General features: G+C 44.6%; 1 protein-coding gene across 8 annotated transcripts; it reads left to right on the forward strand.

Moving 5' to 3' along the window:
• The first annotated feature begins 256 nt into the window (after nt 1-256).
• LOC6729109 (neurexin-1) lies at nt 257-17,730 on the forward strand. 8 transcript variants are annotated; one of them, XM_016177284.3, is made up of 13 exons: nt 257-2,188; nt 2,326-2,802; nt 2,867-3,178; nt 3,244-3,360; nt 3,416-3,800; nt 3,876-4,246; nt 4,427-4,547; nt 8,821-8,968; nt 9,029-9,786; nt 9,844-10,194; nt 10,271-10,506; nt 11,544-11,874; nt 13,597-17,730. In XM_016177284.3, the coding sequence occupies exons 1-13, from the start codon at nt 1,283-1,285 to the stop codon at nt 14,604-14,606; spliced, it is 5,523 nt and encodes a 1,840-aa protein (XP_016035755.1). In that variant the 5' UTR covers nt 257-1,282; the 3' UTR covers nt 14,607-17,730. The 8 variants fall into 8 exon arrangements, with proteins under 8 accessions (XP_016035755.1, XP_016035751.1, XP_016035749.1 ...); XM_016177280.3 differs by having other exon boundaries at nt 10,271-10,461; nt 11,523-11,874; XM_016177278.3 differs by having other exon boundaries at nt 10,271-10,461.
• The last annotated feature ends 129 nt before the right edge of the window (nt 17,731-17,859 follow it).

Below are 17,859 nucleotides of genomic sequence, written 5' to 3' on the forward strand. Positions count from 1 at the left end.
ACTCAAAGCATGCGGTCCTTTCCTTTTCCGTAGCACACTTTTTCGAGTAAATCAGCAAAGTACCAATATAAACCATTAAATTCAAGATTTCCACTAATTCTGATCGCTTTTAACTTATTTAAATGTAAAATCAGTAGTGTGAAGAACAAACTCCTTTGTCCAGTTCGATTGTAGCGCCATTTTCGAGTCGTCTACACCGCACCAGTGGCTTCTTGTGAATAAGCTGGCGGAGCTTTCGTTATCCATTGGAAACAGTGCGAAGAAATTAAGTTTGAAATTGCAGTTCAGTCTTGTCGTGGATGCAGCGCGGATCGATATCGGAGCTAAGAGCAGCGGAAGGCGCTTCTTAGCAAATTTCGACACACAACATTTTTGTATCCCTCAAAATTGAACCGAGAAATCTGCAAAATTAAATTCAACCAACCAACAAAAACGAAAAATACGCGACGTGCTAAAAGCCAGCCCGAAAAGTTACATAAAGTAGGAGCGACAAGAATATCGTGCAAATTCAAAGAAATAATTGTGTAATTGAAAAATCTGTGTGCAGTCTCTGCAACTAATTTCGTATCCAATCAATAGTTCAATCAATACGCATAAATAACTGATTGCTGTGGAATCAACCGCAGTAAAGCGCCCATTTTGGGGGCACTTGCTGTGAGGTGCTTAGAAAAATTTTCGCCTACATTTGCGATATGCAGTGAAAATTTTTTCCGATTTTTAGTATGTACATGTACGTTGGAGCGCTCGTGGGCGCCACAAACTGCGGTGGCAGGGGTATCCGGCGAGCTTTTGGCCCAACCATAACCCCCAGTATTACTAATACAGCCGACTCGGTCGGAGCAACGGTTGTCTGACAACGTATCGATGAGAAGTGTGTGCCGTTATGAATTTATTTGCCAAAAATTATGCAAATTAAGTATACAAAATGCCGAAAACTGAAGGTGCTGAGCATTAAGGACCAAAAAAATCAGGCGAAATCATAAGCAATAATCGGTGCAGTGCCGTTAACAGTCGACGTGTACCGTTAACATCCGCAGCCAACTTCGCGTTGCCGAGCTTTCGCTCCCGCGCGCTCTTACGCTCTCTCTTGGCAGGCGCGGATAAAACGGATTGTCGAGTAACACCAATACAAGGACACGCGAAAAGCTCGCGCTCAAGGACTGGAATACGCGACAGACACACAGCGAGTGAGAGAGAGAGGGAGAAGGACACTTTACGTTTACGCGCGCAACGTGCGTAGGTGCCTCTGTGTGGGTAAGCCCGAGTGCCACCGTGCGTGTGAATGAAGGCGCCACATAGTGCAACATATCAGGATAACTATGCTAATGCGGCCATGACAGCCAGGACACGGCCGAACATGGACAGGGATCAGCAGCGAAATCGAAATCCGGCGGAGCTGAGGCTCCTGCCCGCCCAGCGCACCTCCACCTCCGCCTTTGAATCCCCCGACTTGCGGTTCAACAAGGCTCGCCGCCGGCGGAGAAGCGAGCAAGTGCCTCCCGTGATCGTGGAATACCGTCGCTCCTACCGCGTGCTCATCGTCAGCGCCCTGCTGGTCAGTCTGGCGGCCAGTTTCGTGACCCTCAGCGCCGGATTCCAGCTGGATGGATCGCAAAACTCCTTTTACACCTTCCGCAAGTGGTACACCGGACTGAATGGGACCCTCGAGCTGGAGTTCAAAACGGAACAGCCCAACGGATTGGTTCTCTACACCGACGACGGCGGCACCTACGACTTCTTCGAACTGAAGCTGGTGGAAGGAGCACTGCGGCTGAGATATAACCTTGGTGGCGGAGCTCAGATCATCACTGTGGGTCGGGAACTGCACGACGGCCACTGGCACAAGGTGCAGGTCCTGCGGAACGATGAGCAGACATCGCTCATCGTGGACGGCGTCTCCCAGCAGCGGTCGACCAAGGGCAAGGAGTTCCAGTTCGGCAAGTTCGCGAGCAACTCGGACGTCTATGTGGGCGGTATGCCCAACTGGTACAGCAGCAAGCTGGCACTGCTCGCCCTGCCATCCGTCATCTTCGAACCGCGTTTCCGTGGCGCCATCCGCAATCTGGTCTACGCGGACCAGCCGGGCGGTTCCACCAGGCGCCAGGAGATCAAGCAGCAGCGCGACATCAAGTGCGGCGATGTGCCATGCGATCACGGAGAGCTACCCGCCCGTGAAAGGCCGCTCAGGGTGAGTCCAATAGTCAATGATTAGCACTATACTACTTTTTATATTCCATTATAATGATTCCTAATGTCGCTCTAATATGAAAAAAGCCTTAATTTATATGTATCCCTGATTTGGGAAATAATCCTTTAATCCTGCAGGGTGTTCGGGGTGGCAACACAACCGATGCCTGCGAACGGAATGATCCTTGCCAGCACGGCGGCATCTGCATATCCACTGATTCCGGTCCAATTTGCGAGTGTCGAAACCTCGAGTACGATGGCCAGTATTGTGAGAAGGAGAAGGCGCCATCGGAAGCAACGTTCCGCGGTACACAGTTCCTCTCCTACGACTTGGGCCAGACGGGCGCCGAGCCGATAGTGAGTGCCCAAGATGCCATATCCTTCTACTTTCGCACCCGCCAGCCGAACGGTCTGCTTTTCTACACGGGCCACGGCACGGACTATCTGAATCTGGCGCTGCGGGATGGAGGCGTCTCCCTGACCATGGGTCTGGCTAATGGCAAGCAGGAGATGCACATAAAGCCCTCAAAGGTGCGCTTCGATGACCACCAGTGGCACAAGGTCACCGTGCACCGTCGCATCCAGGAGATCTCCTCGATAACCAGCTTCTGTCGGGTGGGTAACTGTTCATATATTTTCTTGGTTCTTTATTAGAAATGCAGTTCTTTTATCCCTGCAGCTGGTTACCGTGGTGGATGATGTCTATACGGATCACTCCCATATCGCTGGCAAGTTCACCATGCTCTCATCCTCGCGGGTTTACGTTGGTGGTGCTGTTAATCCCCGAGCGCTTTTGGGTGCCCGTGTGCACACTAACTTCGTGGGCTGCCTGCGCAAAGTGGAGTTCTCAGCGGATACGCTTAATCTGAACCTCATAGACCTGGCCAAGAGCGGCTCCAAGCTGATCCAGGTTGCTGGCAATCTGGAATACCAGTGCCCCAGTGGCGATCCACAGGATCCCGTGACCTTCACGACTCGCGAATCGCATTTGGTAAGTTGTAACCTGTATAAAAAAATATAAAAGTGATGAATTAATTTTTGATTGTTATTTTAAAGGTCCTTCCTCCCTGGGAAACTGGCAAGCAGAGTTCTATAAGCTTCAAATTTCGCACCAAGGAACCGAATGGCATCATTGTCCTGGCCACAGGATCCAAGCAACCACGGGCCAAAAACGTGAGTCTACTCATTAGGTTATCTTGAGCCATTTTGCATAATTTGAATCCATCAGCCCGTTTTGATTGCCATTGAGCTGCTGAATGGGCACATCTACATCCACTTGGACCTCGGATCCGGAGCCTCCAAGGTGCGAGCCTCGCGACGTCGCGTGGACGATGGCGACTGGCATGACCTGATTCTTCGGCGGAATGGACGCGACGCCAAGGTGAGCGTGGATGGGGTGTGGAACGACTTCCGGACGCCCGGTGACGGCACCATCCTCGAGCTGGACGGGCACATGTACCTGGGCGGAGTGGGACCCGCCTACAATAGCGTGTCCTGGCCGGCGGCCATTTGGACGGCCACGCTGCGCCAGGGATTTGTGGGCTGTTTGCGTGACCTGGTGCTGAGTGGCAAGGCGATCGATATAGCGGCATTTGCACGTGTCCAGGATTCGGGTGAGTAGTCACGCCAGCGATGGTCATCCACTGATAGCGCGTAACCCGATACCTGTAACTCACTTGGGCACACAGCCTCCGTGAAGCCATCGTGCCATGTGCAGGCCAACGTGTGCAACGGCAATCCCTGTCTGAACGGAGGCACCTGCCTGGAGGGCTGGAACCGACCCATCTGCGACTGCTCGGCCACGCTGTACGGAGGACCCACCTGTGGACGGGAACTGGCCACGCTGGCCTTCAACGGCAGCCAGCACATGACCATCTGGCTGGGCAACGGACAAGGCACCAAGACGCAGACCGAGGAGCTGGTCATCCGCTTCAAGACCTCGCGTCCGGCGGGACTCCTGCTGTTGACCAGCGCGGAGTCCAACTCGCCGGATCGTCTGGAGATCGCTTTGGTGGCGGGAAGGGTGCGGGCCAGTGTGCGGTTGAGCGATCGTGAGAAGGTAAGTCTTTCCGGGGGAGGTGCTCAACGTGGCAACATTTGTCCTGTGCTCCAGAAAATCGCCTTTAACTTTCAACCTTGGGTAAATAGTCTGTATTGTAAGCCCAAGGTCAATGCAAAATTAAATATGATTTTCGAGGGCATTGGGACAGCATTCTGAGTGTGTGATAATCCCTTCCAGAACTTGCTGGCCGGCCAGTCGGTGCTCAACGACAACAACTGGCACACGATCCGCTTCTCGCGCAGAGCCTCCAATCTGCGGCTGCAAGTCGACGGGGCTCCCCCCGTCAGGGGTATGTTATGTATGTATCAACAGCACATCTATGCCCTACTACGTGTCGTGCCGTGTCGTTTTTTTTTACCAACCAACTGAACCAACCAATGAACCAACCAATCGACAACCTACCAACCCCCTTCGTAGGCTCATAGGATACCCCCAGCGATAAGCTTTCATGAAAGGTGCTTCACGCACCGCTCGCAGGTTCAAGTTCAAGTAGGAATGCCAATGGCCTATCGGCAGGAAGGTGTGTGAAGGTGCTTAAGAAAGCAAAGTGTTTCAGAAAGTAATAATAACAGTAAGGGTGGGAGAAAGTCAATAAAGGAAAGTGCAGTCAGCGGCGCGTTTTCCTGTTTTTAAGTTCCACTTAAACTTTTTCAGTTGAGAGCTTTTCAGTTAACAACGATTCTCACACCAACACAGCCTCACGAACACGCACACATACGAACATATGCGATTACACCTGAAAACAAAATGCAGTGAAAATCCACATCGAAAAGGAAAATAACCAAAGAAAATCAAAAACAAAAAAAAAGCAAGATTAATTTATTTCCCATTTCTCATGACACATTTCTCGAACTTCCTTGCTCCGACGATGATGAACTGATTTGATCTAGACAGCTCTGTATCCACCATCCAAACTATCCACCTATGTCTACCCCGCTCTATATCTCTGAACATCGTTAAGCATCTGCAAAATATATAGTTTGAACATCATAAGACACCCGACTCCACTTCCACACCATTCCACACATTGTACGCCTATCCGAAAGTTTGTTTGAATCATAAGTCGAAGGTCCTGGCGGATCGGGATCCTTCGATTGCATACTCAAATAACTCATTCGTAATGATTTTTTATATACTTTGCTCTTGTAATCTCCTCTCAAAACTCTTTCAAACATCTCGATGTTGTGTTTTTATTTGCGATACCTACTTACTTACTTACTTATTCGTTTGATTTCCCAATTGCGATTGCCAATTAAATTCCAATTACAATTCAATTCCAATTCCTAAGCCCACACAGAAAGTATTGTAATCGAATAAGCGTAAATACGGAAGCAAAGAAAGTTGGACAGCTGTAAAGTTTCAGCCTTAAGTGTTTTGACTACCATTATATTGATTGTCTTGTAAATTGTTTTGTCCTTGATATTCGAGTGTATTATTTGGTTTTCATTAAAGTTCTGATAATTATGTTTGCCTTTGTTTTGTTGTTGAGTAAATGGCCAAGGGAAATTTTAATGTTCCTCACCAATATGATTTTCATAAAGTATGATATATGATATATATGATAACAGTACTTTTTGATATCCTTATAATACTTTCATTTTCAAAATTATTTTAATATTTACCATTCGGATAGTTTAGTAAGCCTTTGGCCCAGCTCAGCATCTTTTTTGTATGTTTTATTTATATTTTTTGTAAATATTTATCTTGTAAAATGAGTTCTCGTTTACAGTCCTATGATAATCTAAACAATGAAATTAACTAAAACAACTGCTGTACCATAACTTAAACGACACGTGCGGTATGTAAACGTTAAAAGGTGTTTGTTTCAGACTTCTACCGAATGTAGAACAGCGAACAACAGCCATGGTGTTTCGAGCACCACAACATGTAATATCAGTGTCATATGCAAATGCAATTCCCCTATCACGAGCGTGATCTAAATGACCTTCTTTTGAAAAGAAAGCGAAATGCGACCGAGCCAGAAAAATAATAATGAAATACAAAGAAAGAAAAAAAAGAAAAAAGCTAAATTAACGAGTAAGGCGAACAATGCAAAATGACGGGAACGCAGCGTAAATAATTCCTAAGTACAATATCGTTTTTCGTTTCATGTTTTAGGCGAGAGAAAAAAATCGACACGCAAGAACTCGGGGAAACATTTTTTTGCCCAAATCGCTCGATGAAAGTCACGCTATCGGCAAATTGCGATTGCCATTGGAAAATGGCATTGGTATTGGTACGAGCGTTTGAGCCTCATTGAGTCGAGAGGGCAAAACAATGTTTGAAAGCGCCCAGGGCTGTAATTTTGCACCATTTAATATGTAATTAGCTTTGTGTTAAGTAAACTCAACTATCGTAAACATCAATACAACAATACCGCAACCGCAACCAAATTGCAACTAACTAATCAAGCCTAACGTGTCTCACGTAAAATTAGATTCTTGTTGTGTAAGTGTGTCCAAAAAATGAAAATTTAACACCCAAAACGAAGAGAAGGATTAACTAAAGGCAGGCGATGGAGAAGGCTATAATGGAAAACTAAGGATCACTTTGAAAATATGTCATTATAGGCGCCTTTTGTTCCTTAGAATCTGATTATTCGCAATTAAAAGATAAATTGTTATAACAAAAAAATAAATTATTAGATATCTTAACTTTCATATCACTTGATATTTATATAATTTACAAACTATCCTGAGTGCAAAGTTACCATAATATCAGAATGAAGGATGAAATAAATATGAGTTTGTTTCTTTAAAAATTTAGAATGAGTTAGAAGTTTCCTTTATAGCCGTATCCTGCTCCTGCCTCAAGGAAACAAACACACACACTCACACAATTTGTGAACTGAAAGTCTCGCACACCTGCACAGGCACACACCCACACTCTCTCAAGCACCGTTGCACGGAAGTACTCACAAACACACACGTGACGCGTTTGCATGTGAGCACCTGAAAACCAAGCAGCAGCCCGAGCAATGAAACTATGATAATAATCCATAAAGTAACAAGCGAAACCAATGGCTGTCAGTCGGAATGATATAGCCTATAGCCCACACACTAGACCGCATGACCTGCCCACGAGCCAAAGTCGGGCTGCATAGCCCTTCTGTACAGTGTATAGTGTATATCTTTGTTTCGTTCTACTATCGCATATCGTATCGTTCGCCATCGCATCGTATCATTTAGCCCACTCAGCCATTCAAGTGTATGAATAAGTAACTGTAAATGCGCCAAATTGCCAGCTGCAACAACAGTGCCCTACTTCGACTTCTGCCCACCGCCCACCACATCGCCTCCTCTCTTTCTCTCTACCTCTATTGTTCTGTTTCTCTCTCGCTCTCTCTTTCTCTTTATCGCTATGTAGCACTGGCTGTTTCTGTCTCTGTCGCCGCAGTCATTTGCATGTCAAGATGTCAATCATTCGGTGGGCCAACGCGTCGTATGCGCAATGTGGTCGCTCGTTAAGGCTAATGCACCCTTATTAACTTAGACGTAGTCGCCGCACACACACACACACACACACACACATACAGTCAAAACACACATACACACACACGAAACTCTCTAGGGCACAGATTAACACATTTCCATTTACATTTACAGAAAACATGGACAGTTTACCAATACCCAGATACCCATCGATGTTTAGTTCAATGTCGTTGAGCAATGACCAAATTACTTTTGGTTTTTATTGAATTATCCCCGTTATTACCGATATAATACCTGACCTTTTGAGTTGCCATTATTTCTAGACCGTAGGTTGCCTCAGTAAACTTTTTCCATACTTTTACTTTTCCTCGGTTCCCCCCACGCACAGCTGAGAAATGAAAGCTCAAATGAAATTATCTGAAATGTCACCGCCACCGTAATCGTATTGAAAATGTATCTCACACACCAAAACTAGACTAAGAAAAGATGAAAAAAAAAATGTACTCCTCAAATGTCAATCAATGCATATTCGTATGTAAGCAAGAACAAAATGCGCACCAACTAACCTAATCTAACCAACTTAGCGATCTCTTTACTTTACTTACTTTCCTTTGGTTTGCGCTGTGGCAGCGATTTTCGATTATCGATTTCGTTTCGTCTTAATTAACAACTACAATTACTATCCGTACCAGTACATTGTATGTAATGTAATCTGCACCTTTCTTTAGTATGTACCAAGCTGCAACAACTAAATAATAACAATACTCCAATCGAATTCCAACTACATTCAGCCACTTGTCGAGTGAAAAATACAAATGCTTGAAAAATCTATGAACCAACAAAACTAGATCTATGTCTACTAAAACCGCATACCTATATCTACTCTATACTCTTATATACTCTTTGACATTTGCGTATGTGCTTCTTGTCACCAACTATACTCCATATACTACTCGTACCAACAACCTATATATATATCAATATATCTATCCAACCAAACGTATACCCATATGTAACCAATGTTAACGGTACTCCGCCTAGTCAACAACTTAGAGCAAAGCCAATCCTGGCTAGACAAACCCCATGGCGAGGCCACCGAGTTTTATCCATTTCTTGTCTTTGGAAATATTCCTTTCACAGCCGAAACGATTCTGGGTCGCCACAGTACCATGGAGATCCGTTCGGTTCACCTGGGTGGTCTCTTCCACGCCGAGGAGGAGATTCAGATGACCTCCACCATGCCGAACTTTGTGGGTCAGATGCAGGGCTTGGTGTTCAATGGCCAGCGGTGGGTATCGATGTAGCATACTTAAGGGATTGATCTCTATTTCGTCCTCTTATCGCCCAGCTATTTGGACATTGTCAAGAGTCTGGGACCGGAGCTCTCGGCTCTGCCCAGTGCCACCTTCAAGTTGACAGCCCGTTTCGTAAACTCACCGGCCGGACAGCCCTACCATGCGGCCACGTTCCGCTCCAAGCACTCCTACGTGGGTCTGGCCATGCTGAAGGCCTACAACAGCATTTCCATTGATTTCCGCTTCAAGACCGTGGAACCCAATGGTCTGCTGGTCTTCAATAGCGGACGACGCAACGATTTCGTGGCAGTGGAACTGGTCAATGGTCACATCCACTACACCTTTGATCTGGGAGATGGTCCAGTGACAATGAGGGACAAGTCGCGCATCCATATGAACGACAACCGCTGGCATCAGGTCAGCATTAGGCGCCCGGGACCCAAGACGCACACCCTAACCGTGGATGACTCCTTCGAGATTATCAGCCTGACTGGAAACAACATGCACTTGGAGCTGGCGGGTATCCTGTACATCGGAGGCGTCTTCAAGGATATGTACTCGAAGCTGCCGGCCTCGATCTCGTCGAGGTCCGGATTCGAGGGCTGTCTTGCCTCCTTGGACCTGGGCGATGCATCCCCCTCGCTGACCAGCGATGCAGTGGTGCCCAGCTCACTGGTGGTCAGTGGCTGCGAGGGACCCACCAAGTGCAGCCAGAATGCGTGTGCCAACCGAGGAAACTGCGTGCAGCAATGGAATGCCTATGCCTGCGAATGTGACATGACTTCCTACACAGGACCCACTTGCTATGATGGTAATATATACAATCGACTGTCTACTTCTTTGATTTATAAAATATTATGCTATTCAGAATCGATTGCCTACGAGTTTGGCAACAACAAGGGCATGGTGCAATACACATTCCCGGAAAACGCACAAGCTGACACGGAGGAGGATAACATAGCACTGGGCTTCATAACCACCAGGCCGGATGCAGTGCTCCTGCGGGTGGAGAGTGCCACCACGCAGGACTACATGGAGCTAGAGATAGTGGAGGGCAACATCTTCATGGTGTACAACATCGGGAGCGTGGATTTGCCGCTGGGCGAGATCGGAACGAAGGTCAACGACAACGCCTACCATGTGGTGCGGTTCCAGCGCAAGGGAGGCAATGCCACGCTCCAGCTGGACGACTATAATGTGCAGGCACTGACGCCACAGAGTAAGTAAACAAGGGGATAGATCAGCACAGGGGGTACTTAATGCTCTACCGATCTTTCTTCTCCAACGACTTGCAGGCCACCACTCCACCGTGTTCAATACCATGTCCAACGTTCAGGTCGGCGGCAAGTTCAGTCGGAACGGTCGCAATCGAATCGAGCGGCCGTTCGCCGGCGTGATCGCCGGACTTTCGGTGAACAAGTTACGCATCTTGGACTTGGCCGTCGAACGCGACCCCCATATCACCATCCGCGGAGATGTTCAATTGGTAACTGGAGTATTAGATAGAAATGATCTGCAGAGAATGCAGCAGGTTAGGGAATTTATTTGAAATTTTATTTGAATTCCTCTCAACTTTCAACTTTCCAAGTATTTTTCTCATCGTAAACCAAGTTTATTCGAAATTCTTTCTTTGATTAAAAACCAAAACAAAAAAAAAAAAGAAACCAAAATGAAATCTAACCAAAATTGTTGTATTAATCCGCTTCATGAGTTGTGGAACCCCTTTTCCCAAATTGATTTGACATGATTTGATTGCACCACCGAAATTCGAAAACCCATTCGAATACTCGTAATGTACAGTTCCCGAGCACTATCCTGATATTTGAAATGCATAACCGTGTTAATCGTATCGAATGAAACCGCATCTGTACATTGAAGTCATCGTCATCACAATCAAATCCGGGAAATTCGGTTCGACATTCAGTACAAACGTTAACCGTTCCAACTAAACCAAAGTATTAGCTAACTAACTGTATAATCTAGTGTAAATGCTGCATTTGAATTTATGAACTTATGAATTTATAATTTACCTCGGGTGCCTTCGTTTTTTATGTACCGCTTTGAACGCACCAACCAAATAACAAAAGCCAATTAAGATTTGCCAGATTTTTCACTAACCAGCCATTTGAGTTTCCTCGATTTGTTTCCATTGCTGCACAGCACATTAACCAATAACTGTGAATATATATAATCAGCTATATAAACTGATACGATTTACTATGCACTATAACTCGTCGCACTTATGCTGCATGACTCTAATCAAAGCTCACATTAAACATAAGTACACTGAAACAAAGGCAAGTGAAAGCCAGTGGAGATACAAAAGTTTGAAGAAAAAACAAAACCTCGCTGGACCAACTCATAAAATTTAATTAAATTAAATTAAATCTGAACGAAGCTTCTCCATTGGCTTCATGTGCACACACCCACCCACACATATATACTTAATCGAACAGCACCTAACAAACTTACTAATCCAGTTAACAAAACCCATACAATAACCATCGCTTGGCCCGGCTCCCGCCAGATCAACTGAAGTAAAATTAGACTTTGAACTCTACTCGACAGACGCCGGCGAGTGGTTATCCGGGTGCGCTGGACGATCTGATCTTCTCGGGAGCCGGATCCGGATGTCGCGGCGACGACGAGGACGAGTGCACGCCGCCATTCGAATCGGGTAGCGGGGATGATCTCATAACACCGGTCTACGTGCCGCCCACCAAGCAGACAACCACGTCCCAGCAGGGGAATAGCTTGAGTACCGGCGGGAGCAGCAGCGGCGGTGTCATCACCAATGGCACGGAGCGTGCCTGCGACGACGAGGACTGCGTCCATGGATCCGGGGACTACGGGGAGACAACGGAGCAGTTCACCTCGACGAGCACCGCCCGCGGTTCAGGTGAGTGCCTACAGCGTTGTGTGTTGGTCTCATTTCGTCATTGGCATTTGGATCAATCACGGAAATACACAAAAACAACAAGAATCTACACCAAGCACACACACACGCACACACACTTCATCACAGACATTAGCTAGCCCCACTCGAAATTCAAGTTAAGTATACGCCATTAAGTATACGCCCTAGTAACGTAGATAACGTGTTAACGATTAAGCTGTGGGTTCAATTGTGTTCGAATTGAAGTTGAAGTTTGAGTTCGAGTTCGAGTTATACTCTATATATATGTATATTCGAAGCTCTTGCTCTATATAACCGCATAACCGTTTAGCTAGTGACGCTTTGCCTTTTTCAGTTCAGTTGTTCAATGCTCCACGGAGATCGAGGAAGTTAGGTTATTGCCAATGCAACGCCAATGCTTTGAACGCTTACACAATAAGACAATATATATATCTATATAAATATATATGAATATATGATCAGATATCGCCTCTATCGCACCCCTCGCAATGCATCAACCCAACCAGAAACCAAAATCAATCAACTCGCCGTGTCATCTCAGCTCAGATCAGCCCAGAAAAAAACTAAAAAAAAAAAATATATATATATGAAAAGTATCGCAACAATCGTCGCCTATATCCTTCATCTCCACCTGTTGCCGATGATCGATTGCCTTCTAATTTGAACTGACAACGAGTACGCCTTATGTGTCTCTTTCAGAATGTGAAATCGCCTTCATATTTCTGACTGTGATCGCGCCATGGATACTCTGTAAATTCCCATAAGCAAACAGCAAACCAATGCAACCAATGCAACCAAAGCAATGCACTTAGGCTAAGCTTCCAACTAGACCTCTGTCTAACTGTATGACTAACTCTAGCATTAACGAGAGCTAAACCACCAGCAACAGCAACCAATGCAAATAACAAATGCAACTTCAACAGCTACAACAACAACAACAACTATAACAGCCAGAACCACAACAACAACAACAACCACACCGATCATTGGCGAGGGTTTTTGGTTGAGTGAGGGTTAAGCGTTAAGCGATAAGGGTTAAGTTAAAAGCACCACCTCGCATATATATAATATATAAATATATATGATATATATGGGTGCACCGATCGAAGATGTATATGTTTTGTACATAGTAGCGATAAAAGCAGCGTCTGCAAGTGTAAGATGTGATTTTCCCAGTCCAGTTCCTTCTCCACCTTCTCCTCCTCCTCGACATTTATTCCCTCGATTGCATAACTCTACCGTTCTTCCAATTCCAATTTGTACATATCGTGCGAATAGATCGAAGGTCCAGCACCCCCAACAAGAATGACACACCTCAACATATCTCTCAATATCTACAAATCTCTAATCCTCTCTAACTGTGTTGAATAAACTATTGAAAGCAAAGCACAACTGGCGGTTCAAGTGATTTTTGGGAGGGAAAGATGACTCAATTAAGGGTTTCCGAAGTAAGCATTATAAAGCAGAATTCAGTTTATTATGAATAGTTTTTGAAATTCTAGAATAAATTTTTACGTATTGGAAGACATGTTGTGAACCCATGGAGAAAATTTTAAATATCATTTATTCTATTTAATGGGGTTTTAAAAAATATCGAGGGTAGCAATGCAACCACTAAGCGCACAAACACACTCGCAACAAACATACAAGTATAGAGCACCCCACTTGAGAACACTTGAATAAACCCAAACCGACTGCTTGCAGAGTCCAACAACGAGATGGTGACCATTACCACCACGGGACGCAGCGATGTGACCACGGAGCAGCACCAAGGCAGCAGTAGCAGCAGCAGCAGTGGCAGCACTCCGTCCTACGCAACCACGCAGTCGAGCAGCAGCAGCAACAGCGGCGGATCGGCAGCCAGCACGCCGGGTCAGGTGAGCACGACCAGCAGCGTTGCCACCACGTCCACGCAACGGGCGACCAGCAGCAGCACCAGCACGAGCAGCAGTACAACCACGACGACCACGACAACGACCACCACTCAGGCCACACCGCCTCCGGAGATCCGGAGTACGGTCACCGAGCGGGACACCACGCCCTATGATGTTTATATCGCTGGTGGCGGCATGGGTGGGTCCGGTCGAAATGATCACGATCGCATGCAGCTGCCGGACGAGCACCACCCACTGCCACCGCTGCCGCCACCCATTCCGCCGCAGGATCCACCTCCGTACGGACCTTATGGCGGCAACACGTACAACACCAACATGAACAACTACCGTCCAAAGGGTAAGGGCGGCAGAATCAACTCGATCGAGGAGGAGCGTACCGCCATGATAATCGGCATAGTGGCGGGCATACTGATCGCAGTGGTGCTGGTCATCCTGCTGGTCCTGTGGCTCAAGTCGAATGGCGATCGTGGCTACAAGACGGAGAGCGAGAAGGCGGCCGCCTATGGATCACACAATCCGAATGCTGCACTCCTAGGGAATACTAGCACCAATGGATCCTACCACCAGCAGCGGCAGCACCATATGCAGGGCGGTGGAGGAGGTGGAGGTGCAGGGCAGCAGCAGCATCATGGCCAACAGCAGATGCACAATGGGCACAACGGAAATGGTAATGGAGGAGGCGGCGGCGGTGGCGGCATGATGTCAAGCGGAAGTGGGTCACTTGGCTATGGCAGTGATGGGCGACCCCAGATGGCGGGCTTGGTGCAGCCGAAGGCCAAGAAACGCGACTCCAAGGACGTCAAGGAGTGGTATGTGTAAGGCGGCATGGTCGCAGGGAATTATCGTCAAATTAGCAATAAATGCAATTAGTGCAAAGTGAGCGGAAAGTGAAAGTGAAAGTAAAAGTCCCCCTAAGATACGAGAAACAAACAAACACACACATAAGCGTATATAAATATATTTATTTAGCAGCCTCGTAACGTTAATTAAACAATTAGAAGCGGACGCAGTCGGACATTGGGTGTACAAACGGAAACGGCAGTGGACGGAAGGATAATAATATGTAGATGGCGCCTTGCGCAGCTCGGTAGGTGGGCATCACGCGATTCACGATGGCTGATAACGTTAGCAGCGAGCAGAAAGAGCAGATAGCCGGTAGCAGATAGCTGATAGCCGATAGCAGATAGACACGCAAATACTTTAGACAAGTGCATCTGGCCAGGAGCATTGGTTCACCGCAAAAGGTAACGTTTAGATTATGCCTAAGAAATTATAGCTTCAACTCAAGACTTGATAATAGATACCACTACCACTGGAGAGCAGCCACAACCATCAGCGAATAAGCATATTACACTAAACGAATAAAACTATATATATTATATATATCACAGCGTTACGATAAATTATGCCACTAGCCAATCAAGTAATTGTGTAAAATATTTCGCCACAAAGTATGAAGTATGCTATGAAAAGTTCGAAGGAAGAAGGTCCAAAACCGAAAGCGAAACCAATTAAACTGCAAATCTTCTAGCGAAACCACTAAACAATTTAGCAGAAATTCAATATAAACGTACTTAAATATATATATTTATATGTAAACGTAAAGTAATGAGGTTCTGAGTGGGTTATTTCTTCGCGTGTAAAGTTACAAAATGTGGTGCTGTAAACGTAGGAGACAAAAATTGGTTGACTCAATAATAGTAATAATAATAATAATAATGACGGGGAATGCAAGAATTTATGCTACAGATTGTTTGTTGAATTGAAACCGGCTTTAATTAGTTAAAATGTAAATGAGATAATGGTAAACCTAAAGGATAACGAAATGAAATCAAACACTATAATACGGAGGAAACAGTAGAAACCCACGATTTGGTTGACTTATACGTGATGCGACTTTTTCGTTTGCGTGCAGCAACTCGATGCTACTTTGAGTTAGTCCCTTCCACTCCCGAGCCCCACACATATACTTTTTATATGTATTTGAGACTAAATATTGTCACCGACCTGCGTGCAATATGAACTCAGACATATCAAGGAAAAGACAAGACACACACACTAGCACACTAGCACACTTACACACGAAACACTCTAACACACACGCAAAATTCGAAGACACTGAAGCGAACCTACCTAGCTTTTCTACAACAACTGCTATTCAATGTGAGCGAGCATTACTTTACCGTCGACTAATGAGGAAATCAAGCAACAATTTTACAGTATTATAGCAGCTTTAAGCGTATTTTTCGAAGCCCACGTGACGTATACACAATCAGCAGTCACCAGCACACTCACAGCTTACACCCACATACAGGTACACAAGCACACATACATAGACGCGAAATTCGATATTCAGCAAGCCGCCATTAAATTCTGTATACATATTTATAATCGCATATATCATTTTGATGCGCTATATTAAAATTTTTGTCTCACTATCAATACCAATTAGTGTATCATTTTGGATTAGATATACAAAATACCTATATACACTCGATATACTACTACTAATACACGCACACTCACCTCACTCACACAATCACCAACTCACGCATTCGATCACTAGCGAAATTACTGGACATACTTCTCTCGAATTCTTAATGGAAACCAAGGCGAGGTATGCTGTAAATACCTAGGAAAGTACTATATATACATGAATATATATATATATTTAACAACTAAAAAACATATATATACTGCATTTCAAGAAACTTTTGATATATTTTCGAGTTTTTTAAACCCTTAACTTGTATACAAAAAGGAAGCGAAAGCGAAAACACGAGACAAACTAGCGAATCTAGCTGAAATGAACACCTAGGACAATTACAATTACAAGTACATAGCGAAACACAGTACATACAGTACAGTACATAAACACAACTATATATACAGGACATACACGCATACATCCAAACTATACTATTTATAAATGTACATCTATACAAAATATACATACATGCATACCATATAACGTACGAGTATGTTTAACGAACAATGATTACTATTACGAATTACGTCCCTTCGATTTGATAATGAAACCAAACGAAAAGATACCACAAATTTTAACGCTGTTGATAACCAAAACCATTCCCACTTATATATGTAACACTCTCTCCCGACAACTTTCTCTCTATCTCTTCACAATGTTAATGCTGCACAATGAAAACTCTGCATTTAAAGTAAACCACTAACATTTATTCGTTTCGATTCAAGAGAAAACCAAATTATATATAACTAATTATACAAATTTGCCTTGCGATTTATCAGCGAGCACACGATATTGAATCCAAAATCCAGATGGGGAGCTTAAAATATCCGCGATAAAGAAATCGAATCGACACGCCCCCAAAAGCAAGATCTTCTTCATTGTTTCAAAACGAGTTAAATTTTATTAAGATCAAAACCAAATCAAGGTAAATGTTATGTATGTATGATATAGTGGGAGGATCGTGAAGGACAAGTACAGTTAGTTGTATGAGTAAAAGTAACATAGTTAAAGCATGTAACTTAATAGTTCAAGGATCGGAGGAGCGGCGATTGCGAGTGGGAGCGCATATAGAGGGGAACGATCGCAAGTATCGGTACTAAAACTTACTTCTACTTAGGCTTAATATCATTGTTATCTAATCTATACATATATAAAAACCGACACACAACACCCCACATATAACGGAGAATATGTATATTAACATGTATTGGATGCGCGGCGCTTGAGCTGTGCCTACTTATATATATAAATATATATATATTTAACAAATTGTAACGTGTATATGTAGCGGCAGTGATTGTTAAAGAAATTGCTTTGTTTTGTGTTAGATTTTATAATTTACGAGAAAACCAAAAACAAAAATTGTAAAACGCATACAAATACAGAATGACTGACAAAACACAGAATTATAACATTGCATATAATAAATACAATAAAACTATAATTGAAAAACAAGGTTTATTAATGCTTCTTTGTTAAGTAAGATCTGTCTTTAAGCTCAAAAGATATTGTAGATTCAGAAGTCACTGAATTATTTTTCAAATTTTGACTTCGCGCTTATTACTCGATAACAAATCGCCAGCG

Source organism: Drosophila simulans, chromosome 3R, assembly GCF_016746395.2.
Source record: "Drosophila simulans strain w501 chromosome 3R, Prin_Dsim_3.1, whole genome shotgun sequence".
Taxonomy (NCBI): Eukaryota; Metazoa; Arthropoda; class Insecta; order Diptera; family Drosophilidae; genus Drosophila; species Drosophila simulans.